This window comes from Meles meles, chromosome 10, assembly GCF_922984935.1.
Source record: "Meles meles chromosome 10, mMelMel3.1 paternal haplotype, whole genome shotgun sequence".
NCBI classification, from domain to species: domain Eukaryota; kingdom Metazoa; phylum Chordata; class Mammalia; order Carnivora; family Mustelidae; genus Meles; species Meles meles.
Window position 1 is genome coordinate 18398628 of NC_060075.1, and position 19994 is coordinate 18418621.

A 19994-nucleotide genomic window follows, 5' to 3' on the forward strand; every position below is an offset into this window, starting at 1 on the left:
AGGTCCTCACAAGTGGGATTAGTGCCCTTTTAAGAAAGACACAAGACAGCTTGCTTTTTTTCTCCACCAAATGAGGATACAACAAGAAAGCGGCCAACTACAAATTAGGAAGTAGGCCCTTGCTAGATAATGGATCTGCCGGCACCTTGATCTTGGATTTCTCAGCCTCCAGAACTGCAAGAAATAAATGTCTTTTGTTTAAGCTATCTGGTCTATGATATTCTCTTATAGCAGCCCCAAATGACTAAGACAGTAGATTACAGTTAGCTTACATTTGCTTACATCTGGGAGACCTAATGTAATTCAACACTTACGTGTTGAATTCATTATCAGAAATTGTCTTTTGTAGAACTCTTCCATGCCTTTATGGTGGCAGCTTGAGAGAGGAGATTAGAAATAGTCTAGGAGAAAAGCTTTTCAGCTTTAAGATGCTATTTTACTTTGAAGTTATTGAGCAATGAAATCAAACTAATATTAGGATCAAGGCAGGAAAAGCAAATGGAGCTCTTTTTTTGTTCATTAATTATATAATAGAACCAGGCAGGTTTTTTCAGTGAAAACATTTAATAAAAAAGCATATTCATTTTTCTCATTTAAAAGCCAAAATCCATCTGGGAAGTTTTTTAATTTTAAGACATCATGAAGACAACAAAGAAAAGAAAATAGGTAACACTTATACAAAAATAGCAGACAGACATTTTAAATTCGAGAGCCAATGATCTGAAATATGCATCCAGCTTTCTAAACTATGTTGTAGAGTAGAGAGTGCTGATGTAATTTAAGATTCTCCTAGGTATTTCAGAATTCAGAGTCTTTCTAGGATAACTTCAAATTATCTTTCCTTCTAACCTTTCTCAGTGGATCTAAGAATTAAAAATGAAATTAAAAATGAAAAGATACAGTTTTGAGGTTGTGCTATGGTACTTTGGGTATTGTATGTCCTGGGCTATTTCAATGCACTAACTTTATCCTAATTGTAAATTTTATGTTAACAAATTAACCAAAGGGCATTCTTTTATAATAAAGAAACTCAGTGCCTCATGTAGAATATGTTGTATCACAGTCAATGTGAACTGAATTAATCTGAATCCTAATCTAGAGTTTTGACTAATAGTTATTTATAACCCTCCCCCCTTTCTTCTAAATCATACTTTTTGAGGTGTATGTAGTTATTAAAACAAAAAATACCCTACTTCACTGAAAATAAAATTAACCTCCCATATCTTGCTTGGATAAATGAACTCTCATGTATTACTTTATTCTTTCGTTCCTTGGTTCATTACTACATTCTAATATCAGAAAACAATCTGCTGTTTAGAGTCCAATCTTGAGATTTAATTTGCATGTTAAATACTCTTTACTTCAGAAAGAGTAATGATGAATGCTAGCCTGAGGTTGGTCCTACCCCTCATCTACTTTGGCCCATCCTCCTGGGATTAACTGAAGGTTACTCAGACAACAGACTTGGTCTTCCATTAGAAAAACTTTGGGGTTATATAGCTTGTTCACTGTTGGACTCCTTAGGGTTTGGTATGAAACCTATAATTTGATAATTATCTGGTCTGACTATGCAAATGTTAATTGCAAATAATACTAAAGGGTTTGAGTTCCAGAGCAAATAGGCCCACTAAAGGGAATTGATTCTTACCATATTAATATCATTTGCCTCCATGATGCAACTGAATAAGCATAACAGTCAAAAGTTTATGAGGTAGTGGCTCAATTATCTTTAGTAATCAGAGAAACCCATGAGATGAGTTTCTTCATATCTCTTGAGAAAGGATAGGGAGTCAAAATTCCAGTGGCCCAGCAAGGGGGTGATAGAACCCCAAGGAAGACATGGATGGTGTCAGTATTTGACATGTTAGTCATTACTAACATTTTGATTACAAAGATCACTAACATTTCTGCCCCCTATAAACATCTTGGCAACGTGAGCAAGATTCTGCCTTGGCATACAGATGTAAACTGAAGTAGCCATTCGCTCCTTCCTTTATTCGTATTGCATACTGGTCTTTGGGGAAATAAAAGTAAGATGTAGTTTTTAATGCAGAGTTGCTCTTAATTTGGTGGGGTGAAACAGACCTATGGACAAATAAGCATATAAAATAGTCAAAACAAAAATAGTAGTAATTAACATAACCGATGTTAATAATAATATAAGACCATAATCAATATACGTTTAAAGAGCCATGGGCAACTCAAGGTGGGAAATCAGTCACTTTGACAGGGGACCTCTGGGAAGATGTTTTCCAGAGGATGACTGTCGAGCTGGGCCTTCCGGCTGAGTAAGAGTTCCCCAGTTACAAGAGGTTCAGGAGGGAAAAGACAGTGGTGTGGAAGAGCATAGAATGCCGCTGAGCCTGAAGACCTTTGCAAAACCAGACAAGTAAATGACCCACAGACAGCACGGTTTAATTTTGATTGGGATAAAGCCATCATTTTAAATCTTTTGAATTTTCTCCTTAATTCATGACTAAAGGAAAGGGCAGATAAAATGGCTTGGCATTTTCAAATCTGCAGTTGAGGTCCTGAGCCTTCTCCAGAGCGATGGGCTCTGACGGATACAGCATTTTCTTTTACAGTATTTTCTCTGTGTCTGATTTTTGGAAGCCTAGAATGCCTGAGGGCCAGTCATATCACAGAAGATAGCCAAGCATGAAGTATGAAAATTCCTTTGGAACCCAGCATACGATCAGAATGAAACTTGCAACTCAACAGAGAGTGAAATAGAAGCGAATCCGATTTAATGAATCATACAGGCCCCTCTACATAAGAAACATGTTATGTGAACCACCCTATATGTTTTTTATGGCATCTGTTCCTATCTCATTTGATTTTGTCAGCCACCCGGAGGAGTGTTAGTTCTGTTTGACAGGTGAGGAAGTCCAGATCTGCTAGTTTTATCCAGTGTCTTCTTTTACCCTTGATCTAAAAGGTAATTTTGTGCAGTCAGAGGCACTTGTATGGCTTGGGCACAGCCAAATGCAGAGGAACAAGTACTGGAATTGGAATAAATGACAGTTTCCAGATCTGACCCAGCCACTGACTGCATGCTCTTTGACACGTTACCCAGCAAGACCAGGTCTAGTGATCTGGATTTGCAAACTCTTTTCCAAGAACGTAGAACAGAGAGCCTTAATTTCTGACCATAGAACCCAATGGGAGACAAGAATATGCCTCCCAGCAGCAATTCTGCACTCAGGAGGCGTTCTCAGGGAAAACCAGCTTCTTCCTGCAGGCTATGCCTCCCAGGTCAGCTCTTCCACAGCTCGGACAAATCCCACAATGAGAGAGAATTTATAGGCAGGTTCCTGGGATGCGAGGCACTTAGATACGAGAGCATTAGGAATTTCTGTCCTGCCTCAGCCCTGAGTTTTACAGAACTTCACTCTGTTCGGTTTGTCAGCCCTGGAGCTTTTGTGGCCCTGAGACTCTCCCGGCAGCCAGGATATACTCTGAGGATGCTGGCTCAGAAAGCAGACACATATTTGGGATATTTGGCTTTCATGGTTGGGTAGGAAGAGTTATGCGCTCTTAAAAGGGGAAGAGCAGGGAAGGAAGGGCATCAGGTATCAACTCTTTCTAGACCACAATTTTTGTCCAAAGCCTTTCAACAGTAGCTTCTCATCTTCTTTTTCTTCAAGAGAGGAGAGGGGCGCCTGGGTGGCTCAGTGGGTTAAAGCCTCTGCCTTCGGCTCAGGTCATGATCCCAGGGTCCTGGGATCGAGCCCCGCAGCATCATCAGGCTCTCCGCTTGGCAGGGAGCCTGCTTCCCTCCCCCACCCCCGCTGCCTGCCTCTCTGCCTACTTGTAATCTCTGTCTGTTAAATAAATAAATAAAGTCTTTAAAAAAAAAAAGAGGAGAAATGGTGAGGAATATTAGATTCCCCCAAATTGGCCACATACACACACACACACACACACAATCAAGATTTACACAAGAGTTGGTGAGAGACGCAGAAGGACTGTTGAAGGAAGCAGTGGGCAGAGGTACACAACTAGTAGCACTGCCAAGAGTGACTTGGGGGAGATGCCTGTGCCGTTACACCTGCCGAGGCTGCTCGTCTTTGAACCAGCACGGTACCCCATCACCTCATCCTGCTTGTCTGTCTGTTCACTTCCTGCCCACTTATTTTCCACATTGGTCTCTTGAGTTCCCCAGAAAGACCTACCAACAGTGCAAGGTTTTCTGTGGGAATCAAAAATGGGTTGCCTGCTGTTTTTCTAAATAGGCACAGCAGAGCTACGAACTCCAGAAAGAAAGGACCCTTTCATTATCTCGTTGCTAGTGCTGGCCTTGGGAGTTACCTAGCTTTCATCTGGAGAGCCCCTAAGTATGCAATGTTCACAATGGACAGTAAAAGGCAGGTTAACCTTAGGCAAATAAATAGCACATATTGAGCAATCTTCTGGAAACATCAGTTGGCATCCTAAATGGTATAGGAAAATGGAAGCTTGTGAAAATGTGATATGGGATTGTCCATGTCACCCACAGTGGAAAATATGAACATTGGAAGAATTTCCTATTCTAAACAATGTGCAGTTTAAAATACTCTCTCTGGAGACTCTCTTGAATGTACAGGCTCATGGGTGCTATTTATAGTGGCTGATGTGTACTTTTACCAAGATTTTTATTCCAACAAAGGAACTGTATGTGATGCAGGGAGTTATTAAAATGGAAAATAAACTCTCACATTTTGACTTAGTCCATTGGTCTAATCTCAAATGGAAGGTCAGATCTTACTAATTTAGACTAACTGGAAGAAAGGCCAGTATAAATTCTAGAATATTTTATTTATTTATTTTAAAAGATTTTATTTATTTATTTGACAAACAGAGATCACAAGTAGGCAGAGAGGCAGGCAAAGAGAGAAGAGGAAGCAGGCTCCCTGCTGAGCAGAGAGCCTGATGCGGGTCTCGATCCCAGGACCCTGGGATCATGACCTGAGCAAAAGGCAGAGGCTTTAAACCACCAAGCCACCCAGGATCTCCTAGAATATTTTAAAAGAAATTCAGTTTTGGGGTGCCAGGGTGTCAGTCGTTAAGCGTCTGCCTATGGCTTGAGACACGATCCCGGGGTCCTGGGATCAAGCCCCGTACTGGGCTAGCCCCGCATCTAGTTGGGCTCCCTGCTTGGCAAGAGTCTGCTTCCCTCTCCCACTCCCCTTGCTTGTGTTTCCTCTCTCGCTGCATCTCTCTCTGTCAAATAAATAAATAGAATCTCAAAAAAAAAAAAATTCAGTTTTGAAAATATGTTCGAGTATACCTGCTGACTACCACTAGGCTAAGAAAATATTACAAACTTGTTTAACAGCTGCATACATGAAAATGATTTATAATTAGCAAATTAAACTTAAAAATAAGTGAATGTTTCCAAAGTTCTTTAAAAATTACATTCTTAGGAAACTGCTGATGAACATGGCTTACTAGACAGCACTCTAGTGAAAAGAACTAGTAATATTCACAAAGTATGCACATTATTCCTCTTTAACCTCATTCACAGATGACTGAAAATCTACTTATACAGCCTCTACGTCATTCCAAAATGCTCATGTCTCATCTCCAGTTGTACTTTCTTGTACTACTGCTAAGGACCTTTGGGATCATAAAGGTCAAGAACTTGGGGTTCCTGGGTAGCTCAGTTGGTTAAGTGAATGCCTTCAGCCCAGGTCATGATCCTGGAGTCCTGGGATCGAGTCCCACATTGGGGTTCCTGCTCGCCAGGGAGTCTGCTTCTCCCTCTGACCCTCCCCCTTCTCATGCTCTCTCTCTCTCTCTCTCTCAAATAATAAATATATAATTTATATTTATATATTTAAATTATAAAATAAAAATAAATAAATAAAATCTTAAAAAAAAAAAAAGGGTCAAGAACCTCCCTAGAAGACTTCAAAGCAATTGAGATAGATTTCCCTTGACTAAGAACTTGGAATAGTCTGGAATCAAATCATTCCTGTCTTCCATTCCCACCCAGCCAGATGAAGGCTACAAATGCAGATCTCTTGTATCTGGCTGGTCAGTGAGAAAATCAATGGGCAGAAAAGATAGATTCAACATACATATTTAATAGGCTTCATTACATTTTTATTCGATTTTGATAAAAATTCTTTGTAGAGAATTCTTGGTCTGTAAAACTTCTCCAAAGTTCCTAGCCTTACGTGGCAGAGGGACCCCTTTGATCCTGTGTGTTCGGAAAGACAAACTTCTTGCACTCTCACGGAACTGTGGTCTCTCATTAACACCTTCAACTGAGTCTGGAGAGAATCTTTGGAATGCTCTGATCACAGGGTCCTGGAAAAACTATCACCTAATTCATATTTTCTTATTTAGAATTTTATTTAAAAATAAATGAATTATGGGGTGCCTGGGTGATTCAGTCAGTTAGGCACCCAACTCTTGATCTCAGTTCAGGTCTTGATCTCAGGGCCATGAGTTCAAGTCCTATGTTGGGCTCCACACCCAGAACGAAGTCTATACTAAAAAAAAAAAAAAAAAAAAATTATTCAGGATACTAATTAGTTCTATCGATAGGATTAGAGAGGGGTCAGTAGAAAGTGTCAGTGGCACTGAAAAATGTTCTAGATGTGAAGCTCAGAGATAAGTTTATAACATGCATTATAATGATTTACAACTTCTGTATAAATTATATTATTTTGCATGTATCAGCTTTTCATAAATAAAATGAATAAAATCACAAATTTAGAATAAAATGATTAAAAATTATTTTGTGAAAAATGGGTACATACTTTCTTTATATTATTAGTACAGTATTTATATGTTTTGGTTACTGAAACCATAGTTATGTAATATGAATTATATAATATTTTGCCACAGGGCAAAATAAAACTATTTAAAATACATGATTAACTGAGTATCAGATATATATATATTTTTAAGATAAAGACCTTGCTACATTAGATACCAAACTATCCTATATTTTTATCTTGATTTAAAACCAGTAGGGAAAATGAAAAAAGACTGTTAGAAATAAGGAGGTTGATTTTCTTTCCAGCATGGAGACTTCATACCCATAATTCTGCAATTACTTTCAAGGCAGTCTGCTAAAAGTGATTTGAAGCAGAGTGGAGACTAGACCAAACTGTCTAATATGACAATGAAGCACATATTCAGTGATTCTTGGGGATACGACCTGGAGAGGGCTTCCCTAATAGCTCCTTCCTTACCATGTCCTCTAGCCAGCCCAAAACCAGCAAACACAGGTCACATTTACTGAGCACTAGTCGAATATTAATATATATTATTTGTTTCTTTCTACCTACCTACCTACTCTCCATCTATCTGTCATCTATCCATCTAGTGCTTTAAAATCTACGTGAAACCTTATAAAGCTGTTATGATGGCCATTTTCCTCATGAGAAAATGGGATGAGAGAGTTGAAGGGTTGTCCTTGGTAACCCTGTGAGGATTCAAACCCAAATCTGAGCAATCCTGTTTTCTGGAAAGCATCAGGTCTGTGTCCCCCTTCAATGTGCCCCATCCTCTCAAAAGATGGTAGTAATAATAATGAAACAAAATCCTCTTTAAGGAATCAAATTCACTCTTATCTTTTGCATATTTAGTAAGAAAAATCCTTTGAGGGGTTTGAATAGCTAAATGAAACTGGTAAGGATGAAGAAATCCTACATAATAACTTAGTATCATAATTAAGCTTTGTTTAAAGAAACCCTGCCAAGATCCTATATGCCAAATGGAAGAATCTCAAAATTGATGGCAGATAAAGTTCTATTTGCAAAATCAACAGGGTTTTTTTTTTTTCCTTCTTGACTTGGCAAAGTTGGATTTCCAGTTCCTAACAATGAATTGTTTTCATTCTGCCTATCCACTTATCTTTCTTTTCTTTTCATTTTATCTCCCCATGAAGTAATCTGACCTAATCTCCTTTTATTTAGAAATATTATCCATAGGGGCGCCTGGGTGGCTCAGTCGTTAAGCATCTGCCTTTGGCTCAGGTCATGATCCTGGAGTCCCTGGATCGAGCCCTGCATCGGGCTCCCTGCTTAGCAGAAAGCCTGGTTCTCCCTCTCCCACTCCCCCTGCTTTATTACTTCTTTTACTGTTTCTCTCTCTCTCAAATATATAAATAAAATCTTTAAAAAACAAAATATTATTCATAAATTGTTTTCAAATTAAAGAAACCCACTCTATGTGCAATACTTTCCAGCATATATACTTTCCCAGAAGTATGCTCATATATCCTAATTGATAGCCAGAGCACTTGTTCCAGACAGCTCCATTCATTCAGGGAGATGAATACGGTACAAGAAGGCTCTGCCTCAGCTTAGTTGGATGATCTTGAGAAAGTCAGCGTCCCTAGACTCAAGTTCCTTCATACATAAAATGAAGCTTCGACAATTCATTAGATCAGGGATTCTTGGCCCAGTGTTTCAGGGGCCCCCAGCAGGTCTGTGGGTGGAGGTCCATGATGCCACTGGAAGCAAGTGCCAAGTTTTGTGTGTACGCTTGTGCATTCTTCTTGGAGGAGGGTCTACAGCGTTCATCAGAGACTCAGAATAGTGTGTGGTCCAAAAATGAAAAAGTCACTTTCCATTGCAGAAGATTATCTGTAAGGTCGGTGACAGCCGTAAGTTTTTATGAGTGATGATGTGACTAAGTCCCTATCCTAATGGTGACTATAGTCTTACTGCGAAAAATCAAAAGAAAAGCCAAGAGCAGCGATGCCAACAGCCTTCTTTGGCTTGTGGGGGAAAACTTAATCTTCTCTGTTTCTACTTTTCTGTGAAATGGGAATAACACAGAAGAGTTTTAGAGGGCAAACAAAACAATCACTGTGTCTACATATGCAAGCAAGTCACCTGAATAAGCATAAAAAACAGTTCAATTAGGCCCCAAAGCCTCATTTATAGTTTGTTGCTTTGAATGATTTTTCCCCATCTTAGGGAGTTACTCTGGCATTGTAGAGAGGATGGACCTTCAGCCAAGACAATCAATTAAAACTGAAACATGAAAAATTCCATTGATCTATCTGTTACAGTAGAAAGGCTCTGAGATTTGGGGCAGGCAGAACCGCACTACACTCCCTAGCTATATGAAGTTGGACACGTTACTTAAACTTCCAGCTCTACAGATGCCTCAACCATAAAATAGGGACAGTAATATCCGGGTCTGCTCTAGAGTAAATGCTTGTTGCCTTCCCCTGCATTCCTATGTTCACACCCAGTGTGAAGGTACTTAGAGCTGAGGATTGGGGAGGGGGGTGATTAGAGCACTGGGATGGCATCCTCATGAAAGGAATAGGTGCCTGGTATAAAAGCGGCCCCAGAGAACAGCTCTGCCCATCTGACCATGTGAGGACACAGCGAGAAGGCAGCTGTCTAGGAACCAGGAAGCAGAACCTCATAGATCCTGATCTTGCTGGAGCCTTGATCTTGGACTGCCCAGCCTCCAGAGATGTTTCTGTTGGTTATAAGCCACCCAATCTATGGTATTCAGCCTGAACAGACTAAACAAGGCATAGGGTTGTTGTGACAATCAAATTATGTAAGGTATACAGAGTGTACCACTTAAGCTGGCACTTGGCTAATGCTGAACAAAGACGTTTCCTTCTTTATAACACTGGATGAGAAATTTGGCTGATATTCTTTTCCATTTGAGAACTATTTTTGCCGAACTGAACTCTTTAGGTAAAATTCTGAGTTTTTACACACTTACTGTTTTAAATTTTAAAAAAAATCATTAATGAATTAGAAAATTAACCACATGGCTAGTCTGTGATTTTTAAATCTCATATAGCAATTATATTTGTGCAGTAAACTTAGATGGAACCAAAGATTAAATTCTTTTTTTTCTTTTAGATTTTATTTATTTGACACAGAGAGAGAACACATCAGGGGGAGCAGCCCAGGGAGGGAGAGGGAAAAGCAGGTTTGCTGAGTAGGAAGCCCTACACGGGGCTCAACCCCAGGTCCTTGGAACCATGACCCAAGCCAAAGGCAGACATCTAACAACTGGGCCACCCAAGCACCCCCAAAAGATTTAACTCTTTCCCAGCCTCAACAGAAACATCTTAGCAAGTACTGAGATCAGTATAGGAGAGAGAAGTTTTGTAGTAAGGATGCGGCATACCATAATGAATGAACTGACATGAATAAAAATTCAAATTCAGTAAAATATTATTTTGTGCCAAAGACACACTAAAACATTAATATGGTTTTAATAATAACATCTAACATATATTGAGCATATAGTATGCACCAGACTTTGTGTTAGTTTCTCTACACAGGTTAACTAGTCTAATCTGCACAGTGACTATGAGGCAGAATAATTAACCCCATTTTTATACATAAAGAAATAGAAGCAAAGTATGTTTAAGTAATTCGTCACAAGGCCACCCAACTAGTAGTTGTCAAAGTCAGGATTTGAACTCAGGTCTGTCAGACTTTGTTGTCCATGTGCTTTAAAAACACATCATTCTGACTTTCCTCAGGTGACTGAAGACTGATAAATTGTGTCATACACACAGCCTATAAGAAAAATTCACTAATTTAAATGTCAAATGTACTGACTCATATATAGATATAGATATAGATATACCACAATTTTTCCTAAGAAGGAAGTTAAAGTCAGCATATGAAGTCCTCAAGAATCTAGATTTTCTTTGTACACCTGAAACTAAGAGTACTGTATGTTAATTACACTTGAATAAAAATATGTTAAAACACTTTTAAAAAAAGATTTTATTTATTTATTTGACAGACCGAGATCACAAGTAGACAGAGAGGCAGGCAGAGAGAGAGGAGGAAGCAGGCTCCCTATTGAGCAGAGAGCCTGATGCAGGGCTCGATCCCAGGACCCTGAGATCATGACCTGAGTTGAAGGCAGAGGCTTAACCCGCTGAGCCACCCAAGTGCCCCAGGCTGAGAAAAACATTTTTAAAGAGAATTTAGATTTTCAAGTTCCATTGAATGGCTGCCATGTTGGGTAGAGCCTTGATGCTCCATGCCACCTTAAAGTGGGATGCTTTTAGTGGCAGAGGAATTTACTAGGTTAGTGGAAACTGCTTCAAGTATGCCATCTTCACCATTTATAATCTGACCAATTATAAATTGACAGAGAATAAGTAATGTCTATTTAGAGGAGAGAGAACACAAGAGGGAGGATATGAATATGTATATATATTTTGATTCTTTATGTGGCTGGACACAAACAAATTAAGCAAAGATCTCTCAGGTGAAGATTATCCATCTCATTTTTTCTGTGCCCCCACACTCAAGTTGGGTTGACCCTAAATAATATCAAATAAATATAAAAACTTTATAGAAATCATTTAAAATCTCTTTCAAAAAATTACTTGAAAAAAACTTTTAACTCAAAGCAGAAATGTAGATACAAGTCCTAACACTTGTTTTGCCCCTTGGAATGATTGATTTTCTGAGAGGTGAAGGACAGTTTTGAACAAATTTAGATACTCTAATAATTCAGACAGTTCCAAAGGAATGTTTTATTTCATTTCCTAATGAGAGATAATTTTCTGGTTACAGAATAACAAAAAATTGCATTTGAAAGATTCTGATTTAAAATTGCAAGACCTCAATGCTAAGCATTGTAAATAAAAGCATTTTTGTGTTTGTGTGTCGTATAACCATTGATTGGCTACACTATTAAATTGGGTAAAAACCTTTTAGTGACCAAGTCCTGGGAGGGAACTACTTAGACTCAGTGGATTTAAAAAAATTGTTTGTTTTTCTACTATAGTAAAAATATTTACTCTCAAAATGTCAAATCATCAGTGTATTTCAGAGGCTCATAAAAATGTATGAATGATGACAATAGCAAGTGTGTTTCCATTCTCTTTATTTATGTCTTTGAGCCTCTGAATCTGATAACACCACTCTACAATAGGGGCCTTTCTTCTGATCAGAAAGAGAGACTCAATGTTGGATGTGGACGGCATGAGCTGGGAATGTAATGAGTTCATGTCCTGAAAAGTGGGAGAGCTGCTTGTTGTGTGAACAAGCCCAGCACTGGGAAAAGTGTGACCGACTGAAGACCTCACGGAGAAAACACCACTGCCGGTTTCTCAGCAGACAAACCCAAGTTCAAAACCCTTTTGGCCACATGTAAAAGAGGAACTCCACCTGAATTGGTGTCGACTTTTCTGGCTGAGACATCACCATCTAGCAGTCCCTCCTCAAGCCTTGATACCCATCACCTCCACCCAAAATTCATCACTAAGTAGCAAATTCCTGCTCTTCGTCTTGCCTAAGGTTCTTGGAGTCTGTGAGGAGTACAGAAAGAAAAAATTCATATTTTTTATTTTGTTCTGTTTTATGGTAAATGTAAAATAGTATCTTTAATTCTGTGTGTGTTTTGAGAATCAAATGAGATAACTATAGTAATAATTAATAGAGATGCTTATTGAATAACACTCCATAGACAAAAGTGATCATTCAGGAAGTGGTTAGGTAATAAATACTAGATGATTAGTACTGTGTTAATACTTCCGTGTATTACCTCTTTGTTTTCCGCAAAAGCAATATAAGGTGAATATTATGCCCCCCATTTAATAGAGGAGAAAACAAAGCTAGAAATACTGAATAATTTTTAAGCTCATGTAGCTAATTAAGCGGCAGACCTGGGATTTGAAAGCACAGCCACACCCTCAACTGTTAAGCTCTACTGTCTCCCACTGCTAATGCCTTCTTGTGTGTCTTCATTTATATAGAACCTATATGTTCCACTCAGACATGCCTACTGCTGGTGCTGTGATCAGTCCATCTTTGCCAGATACATATGAAAGGCCCAGCATTTTTTTCTACTTTCTACTTGAGCAGGAAAAGAGCTGAATTTGATCCCTTCGAAAATATTTTCTCTTCCCCTACATTTTCCCCCTTGAAATGTATGTATGCCCTGATGATACAAAAGCACCTGCGCAAATCATCCAGGGTAAGATGGATTAGGTACGCAGATGGGAGAAGAAATGGAAACACATGAGTCAAGGGTTAATGAAGATGCACACAGGCCAGCAGAAAACACATTTAAGATGCTCTGAGAAACACAGTGACAAAGGCAGAGAGGGACTGAAATAAAAGATAGATATAGGAAGGGAAGCAGAATAAACCCATTAATTTTTTATCTCATGATATAGATGAAAAATAATAAAGAGCAAAACTATTATTTGTTCAAATAGGTAACTACTTTAAAAATACAGTTTAAAATTTTTTTAAAAAATACAGTTTAATTTGAGGTGTGTACAAATAGTATCTTTTACTTAGAAACAATGCACTTAGAATTTTCACTGATTCCTTGTTCAACCTATTTTGTCTACTGAAATGTTTTTGCCCCTTTTTGCTCAAGATTGCTTTGAAGTTGCTCATCCACCAAGGATATGAGCTTTGTGGCTATTGGACTATTTGGACACTGCTTGGACTGGGACCACTTATCCCTATGATTCAGTATGATGTCTTGCGCTTTATAGTCAATACATTTTTTTTTTTTTTTGATGACGAAATGAAGTACTTCCTTCTACCAAATCTAAAGACCTCATCTTAAGGACTCAAGAATGATAGCCAAATGTAGGACAAGGACAAGCTGAGTAACAAAAAGATGCTCAGGCTAAGGGCAGGACAAAGAAGGGAAGGATGTGTTTGATGGACTCCGCTCACAGTCAGGTTATGGAAAGCCACACAATTCCAAAGAGACCAGATGAGAACCAGAAGAGCGAGGCGGGCGTACGACGGTCCTGGGGCATCATGATGCAGTGACAGCATTCCAGTCCCAAACCTTTGAAGGCCAGCATGGCACAAAATGTACGGGTAGCTTTTTAAATAATCTTTTAAATTTATTCTGAGGAATCAAATGTGTACGAATCTGGGTTGTTTTAATTTGTGGTTATAACATCTGGTGAAAGTACAAGTTTTCAATTATTTATCACTGCAAAGCTGAACTGCACCTGCTCATCAAGCCCAATAGCAACTACCTGAAATAACAGGGTATTTTTTTATCTGGAGAGCCTTTGTGTGCAGGCAGTGGAATTCAACAGACTTTCTTTTCTCTATGGTGTCCCTTTTCCCACACTGTCTGCAGGGGTATAGCATACAAAGGGCACAAGCCATCTTTAATACTTTTCAAGGAGTATCAGAGTATAAATTATACTTGAGGATATAAATATGTAGTGTCTTGATCATCACTTGGTTTTGACAGGTTGAAAAGCATGAAGAATACTTTTCCCAATTCTGTCATTCTGTTGGTTTACCCTCAGTGCCCAAATGGGGCTTAGAACAGAGTAGATGCCCACCAAAAATTTATGGAAAGTGTGAATGAATGAATCTGCAGCTCTGAGCCTCGAGGTCACTCTATGTTTGCTAATTTATACCACTAGGACTCCTGGTCTGGGTTGAGTCCTTTCTTTTAGTTCCCTAAATCTAAAGGCCATTTAGGTCTTCTCCAGCCTGACCCTGTGGAATTATGTGTAAAGCCATAGGGTCACATTTTCCAAAATGGAAAATGCCTTATTGTTTTAAATAAAGTAATATATGACCATTAGTTAAAAAAAAAAAGTTAGACAAAAGGAATGTGAAAATGACCACCAATCCCCTAGAGAAAAACCGACTCCTACTACAGATGAGGAAGCCAGGTCTAAAGATAAAGGAAGAGGGATTTGCCCAGGGTCTTCTATGTCCTTTTTCTTCAGATCAAAACCATGAATTTGGATGGCCCTTGATTTCTGGTTCTGGCCATCTGTTTCCTGTACACACCCTGAACTTTACTATCAAAGTTGGTTGGACCATAAAACCTGACCTTCACTTTCCCATAAAGGATCAGATTTTATAAAATCCTAAAGAGTGAACATGGACTTATTTAACACATCACAGAATAACAGACCTAAAAGCTTCATCTTGAAACATGAAAAGGTAAACAGTACAAGTGTAAGGAAGTACTTAAATACTTCCTTTGGGAAAAAAAATAAAGAAAAGGAATCAGATGGAACATAATACCCCAATTAGGATAAATTTGTATAAATTTACTTTAGATTATTAAGGGTACCTAACTAAGCTTCACTGAGTACATTCCTTTAATGACTGACTTTAAAGGAAGATATGTCCTTGTACAGAAAACAAAAAACTGGAAGGGATGAACCATGTAGATGTGTAGAAAATTCTTAGGCAAAATTCTGGTTCTTAGGAAACCAAGTTTGTTCACTGTAATTACCGTATTTGAAATCACAGCAATTTGGTATTAGCGTTCCTTGCACATCAATTTCTCATCTCCCTGCTCACCTAGAAAGCAAAGACGCTGAAGATACTGATCTAGCCTGATGCTCAATTTCCTGTCCTCATTCCTGAGTCCCTCTAGCCCCAGACTCTGGCCTGGTCTGTTTTTTGATCTTGCTATATGTTGGTTTCCTAGAAAGCCATGAGGGACATAAAAGCAGAAGCACACCTATGTGTATCTCATCATTGCTTCCCCTGTCCCTAGCACAGACATGGAAATTTGGTTGGTGCTTAATAAGTATTTGTTGGGTAAAGGTATTCCATTGATTTTCAGTTGGCTCAAGGCCATGTAACACATCACTGGGAAGAGTAAGAGGTGTGCCCCCTGGGCTCAGGACTGCCTGTAAGACGGTGAGGCCACTCAGCATGGATGCTCGCCTTAGTTCTCCCCATCTCCTTGACACTTTTGTCTCCTCTGACGGCTTCTCTTATGTCTTTATGACCTCTCACTCTCCCTACGCTTGCTTTCTTGACATTATCACTACCGTCCACTTGCCATCCCACACTGGGTGTTTCCAAACTTGTCCTCTAATAATCATTTCTTTCCCTTTCTGTACAAAGATAGAACATTTCTATCTCCAAATGCCTGGAGAGAATCTCCATTTACATGTGGTTTCTCCCTGAAATAAAATACTTCCCTCTGGCCAGGTACACCCAAGAATGCCTACTCTGTCTGATTTAAGCCACGTTATATGTCCTTTGCCCTGAGGCCCAAATTTTACAAGATGCATTTATGCCCCATACCTCGTATGTCATTGCTTTACTGCCCCAACCTGTCCTTGAAGTCACCACAACAGAGGCCTCAAACAATACAACAGCTTCCAACTAAGACTCAGAATCTCCATTAACTATTAACCTTTAATATGTGGATTACTGGATTTGATTACTTTTCTAATGAGAATAAAAATTTGTCACAAGATCCACCTGGGTCTTATAGCCTTTATATTTTTAGACCAAAGACTCCCGTTTCCTAGTTGGTTTCAATAGTCAGCATTTGTCATTTTTCCTGTCATTTCAACATTATAACTGCTTTTAAAACTTTTATCCACACATTGCCTTTGTTATTCAAAAATTCCAGTGTAGGCTCTGACTTAATGCAACTATTTGCTTCCTCTAGAATCTCTCTTTTCCTTGATGTTGGTTTTCTTTTTTTTACGCAGCATTTAGAGTCATAACAGGAAAATTTTCCATAACGACTTTGGCAAACAGTTTAGTGTGGAATATATTTGGCTCTTCAGAGTGATGATCTTTGGAGCCTGAAACCAGCACTATTAGTAACAGACTACAAATCCTGTCCAACTTAGATCCTTACCTTTCTGCTTCGAGACGCATCTCTTCCCGCTTTTGCCTCCTGAGTTCTCTGCGACGTTCAAAATCATCCATGGTGTGGCTTCAGGTCTAGGGAGACGGGAGAATCTGGACCTAACAGGGAGGAGGTAGGTCAATATCACAGATGAATCAAAGTGTTTCCCATGAATCACTTTCACCTTTGGCCCCCTGCCATTTCTTCACACTCTCTTCTTCTTTATTCTGAAGAAAAACACCTTAGAAGGCTGGCAAGGTGGTTACTGACCAATTTCTGGCTCCTGAGCTGAGTCCTTCATGTGCTAAATTCAGTCTCTTTCATGAAATTTACTTATTAGAGACAAATAAGTAAAGATCCCAGGATGACAGTTAAAAATCAATAAGTAAAAACCTCAGGAGACAGAGAGACTTTGAAGATTTGAAATCCTGGTAAGAACACTTAAAAGCTACTGAATGGTTTTGTTCTTTGTAACTTTCTGAGCCACAGACAAAGGTTATGAAAAAGTGAACAAAGAAAGAGGAAAAGAGAAAAAGAGTGAAAAAAAGAAAAGTGGCGCAAAAAGGAATATGTAGGTATTAAGAGAAAAGGAAAGGGAGCAGAATGAAAATAGTAATAAAATAATAGAAGCATCCAGGCATAATTTGCATGTTCTGAAAGAATATTAATATCAGAATGATTAAAAAAAAGACCACAGCAATAATACCAGGAATAAACGCAAGTCAGCAGCATTTTTAAAAGCAGTTGCAGATGATCAAGCTGTTTTCAGAGCTCAAAAGTCCCGGCTCCTTGTGACCCAACCATTTTATCCTCTCCTACCTCCTCCGTGATGGTTTTAATCCCAGAAAGATCTTCCCTTTCCAGCTCTTCAACTGAGGAGCTCGCTTCCCTTGCGCTCCTGTGCCATGAAGCCAAGGATTCCAGAATTCCCCTGCAGCCCCCAAACCCAAAATGACTACCAGAAAAGGGGAAGCGGGCTCTTTTTGTCCTTGCTTTGTTTACAGAGCTGTCAGTGGTTAGTTAAACTCGGCCTGGAATCTGGCATTTAAGGCCTGCTTGAAGATTGTTTCCTGTGTGGAGCGGGAGGCCTCCACTTCCTCTGGAATCCTAGACTCTCCGCTGCACTCAGATCACAAAAAATATTTTCCAGCCCTTTCTGTGCACGTGAGACGAGCCATTTGCCCTGCGTAGGAAAATAAGGAGCTATGCAAAACGTAAAGCCATCACCTAATGAGATTTTTGCTTGAGGGGTGCAGAAAGCAAAACTCGGATTTTGAAGCCAGGCTCAGAAAGTATCCTAAATAAATTGTCAGATTCTTTTATTTTTCCAGCATTTTTCCCCTGAAAAAAACTCACAAAAACAAAAATAAAATCTCTGCCAACAAAAACACAACTACGCAATGTTTGCATTTTCCCCCCTTTCCTATCCCTCAGGGTATTATTTATACTGCTTATAAATCTTTTAGAAATTGGAATTTTGGTGTTTATTGGGAATTTTAAAATTTGAAGGTGTTTCTCTATCTTACTCTTAACAAGAGTACTTTCCAAGTACTTTGCTGGTCATGAAGAAAAGAAACCGTTTTCCTTTACTATTTCATCAACCATAAATATCTCTTCGTTTTCCAGCTTGATCTCTCCATAGTTATCAGAATGGACAACAAGTGATTTGAGCATCCCTTGAGAGGTCGTGGTGGTGGTGGGGTGTGTGTCTCCCCCCGCCCTCCCGCCCCACCCCCAGGTGGGCTCCCATTCTGCGTGCAGTGCAGGAAGAGAAGGGCCCTATGGGCAGTGGGACTGAACTTCGGGGAGACTTGAATGCTAGGTGCAGGGAGAGAGTAATCTCTTCTCATCCCTTTTTCGGCACAGTCTTTTGTTGTAGACGAACCTCTTGGCTGATAACTATAGCAACAGCAAACAGAAATGGGAGAAAGAGGTCTGTCTGTAAGTAAACAATTTCACTTTTCTTAATTTATCCAAGTAGCTTGAAAAGCATCCTCGAAACCCTCTGCTCCTTCCTTCCCCAAGCTCCACCGGCCTGAGGGCTGCTTCGTTAGGAGCCACGCCTTGATTTCCCCAGGCTACTGGGGTGTGCAGGTGCTAACAGCAGCGAAGTCAGTACCCCAGAGCAGGCTGGGGATTCGCGAGGTTGCCAGAGCCTGGTCAAGTCTCGGAGTGCTCCCAGGGCGGGGAGACTGACTAAGAGCACGTGGTCCCTTTGGCTGCCCACCCTCCCTGGCTCTCTCCCCACCCAATTTCTTCTTCAGCTACCCATTGTCTCCACCTACTCCTCACCTTTTAGTACTTACTTGGGCGCTTTTTGTTTCTTTCCCAACCAGAGACAAAGTCTATCTGTCCATTTATTCATGTGAAAGCTGCGGAGCCTGTACGTGGGGCACTAGGGGTGGGGGAGGGGGTCGCTGTTGGATGCATCTACGCAGACACGTACCTTTCTGGGTTATGGTTTGTGGACATGTGGCAAGAGCATGTGAGGGAGAGGAGAGTGCACATGTGCATAATGGAGGTAGGACCCTCCATTAGGGTGTATGAGGTTGTGCAGGGGAGGGAAGGTGTGTATGCTTATGAAAATCGTTCTCAGTTGCTCTCCCACCAGGATGGGGCCAGAGGTCTTCCTTAATCATCACTCTCTTATCCCACAGAGCTCCTCCAAACTTCTCTAGCACTGTCCTATTAAGGGGAGCCATGTCTGGGGAGATTGTAAGTGATTTTCCCCCCCTTTATTGGGGAGCTGTGGCTTCCACGTCCCCAGCTCCTAATCTCTCATTTCCTCCCCTACCCTCAGTCAATGCTGAGTTTCTTCCAGCAACATTGGTTGGGAAACAAACTCTCAACCAATGAGGTGACGAAATGTCAAGGCAAAGAGATACTGTACACTGTGGAGCTCTAGAGGGTCACAAACGGTCAGGTTAGCCTGAAGAGAAGTGTACGCTGAGGAAGTATATATACCCATGGTATATACCCATGAATGTGACAGATGGGTCCTTGAAAGTTTCATGAGAAAAATCTAAATTTTTGTATTGTAAGGGGGGGATTGTTGTCATGCTATTGAAAGGAATCCGACATGACTTCTGCTGATGAATCATTACCTAAGATACCTGTGTCTTTTCAATATGGGCTCCCAAATACTAGATTTTCTTAAGACAGGGCACAATCTATGCTGCTGTAATTAAGAAATAAGTCGGTGTTACAGGTTCCAAACCAGTTAACATGCAGCCCTTTCCTTCTGGTAACGACACCACAAAATCCAGTCAAGGGCAGGAGAACATCGTGAGCAGACAGCTTTCTGATCTACCACTCAGTTATTACGGGGAGAAACCAAGGAGAAAGCTAAGTCCTATCTACCTTCAAATCATCACAAACTGAACAGTGAATGGGTTGGGGAAGGCCTTGGGATCTTCAGGCAATGTTACTGCTCATCT

At 39.9% G+C, this 19994-nt stretch overlaps 1 protein-coding gene across 8 annotated transcripts in view; it reads right to left on the reverse strand.

Moving 5' to 3' along the window:
* CALD1 (caldesmon 1) overlaps window positions 1–19994 on the reverse strand; it is a 185150-nt gene that overhangs the window by 83001 nt on the left and 82155 nt on the right. For 7 of the 8 annotated variants that reach the window (XM_046020146.1, XM_046020141.1, XM_046020142.1 and 4 more), the window contains one exon: window positions 16567–16676. In XM_046020146.1, coding sequence (XP_045876102.1) covers window positions 16567–16637 — 71 coding nt within the window. In that variant the 5' untranslated portion in view covers window positions 16638–16676. Of the gene's footprint in view, window positions 1–16566; window positions 16677–17376; window positions 17519–19994 lie in introns of those variants that run through there. The other variant, XM_046020144.1, reaches the window with a different exon arrangement.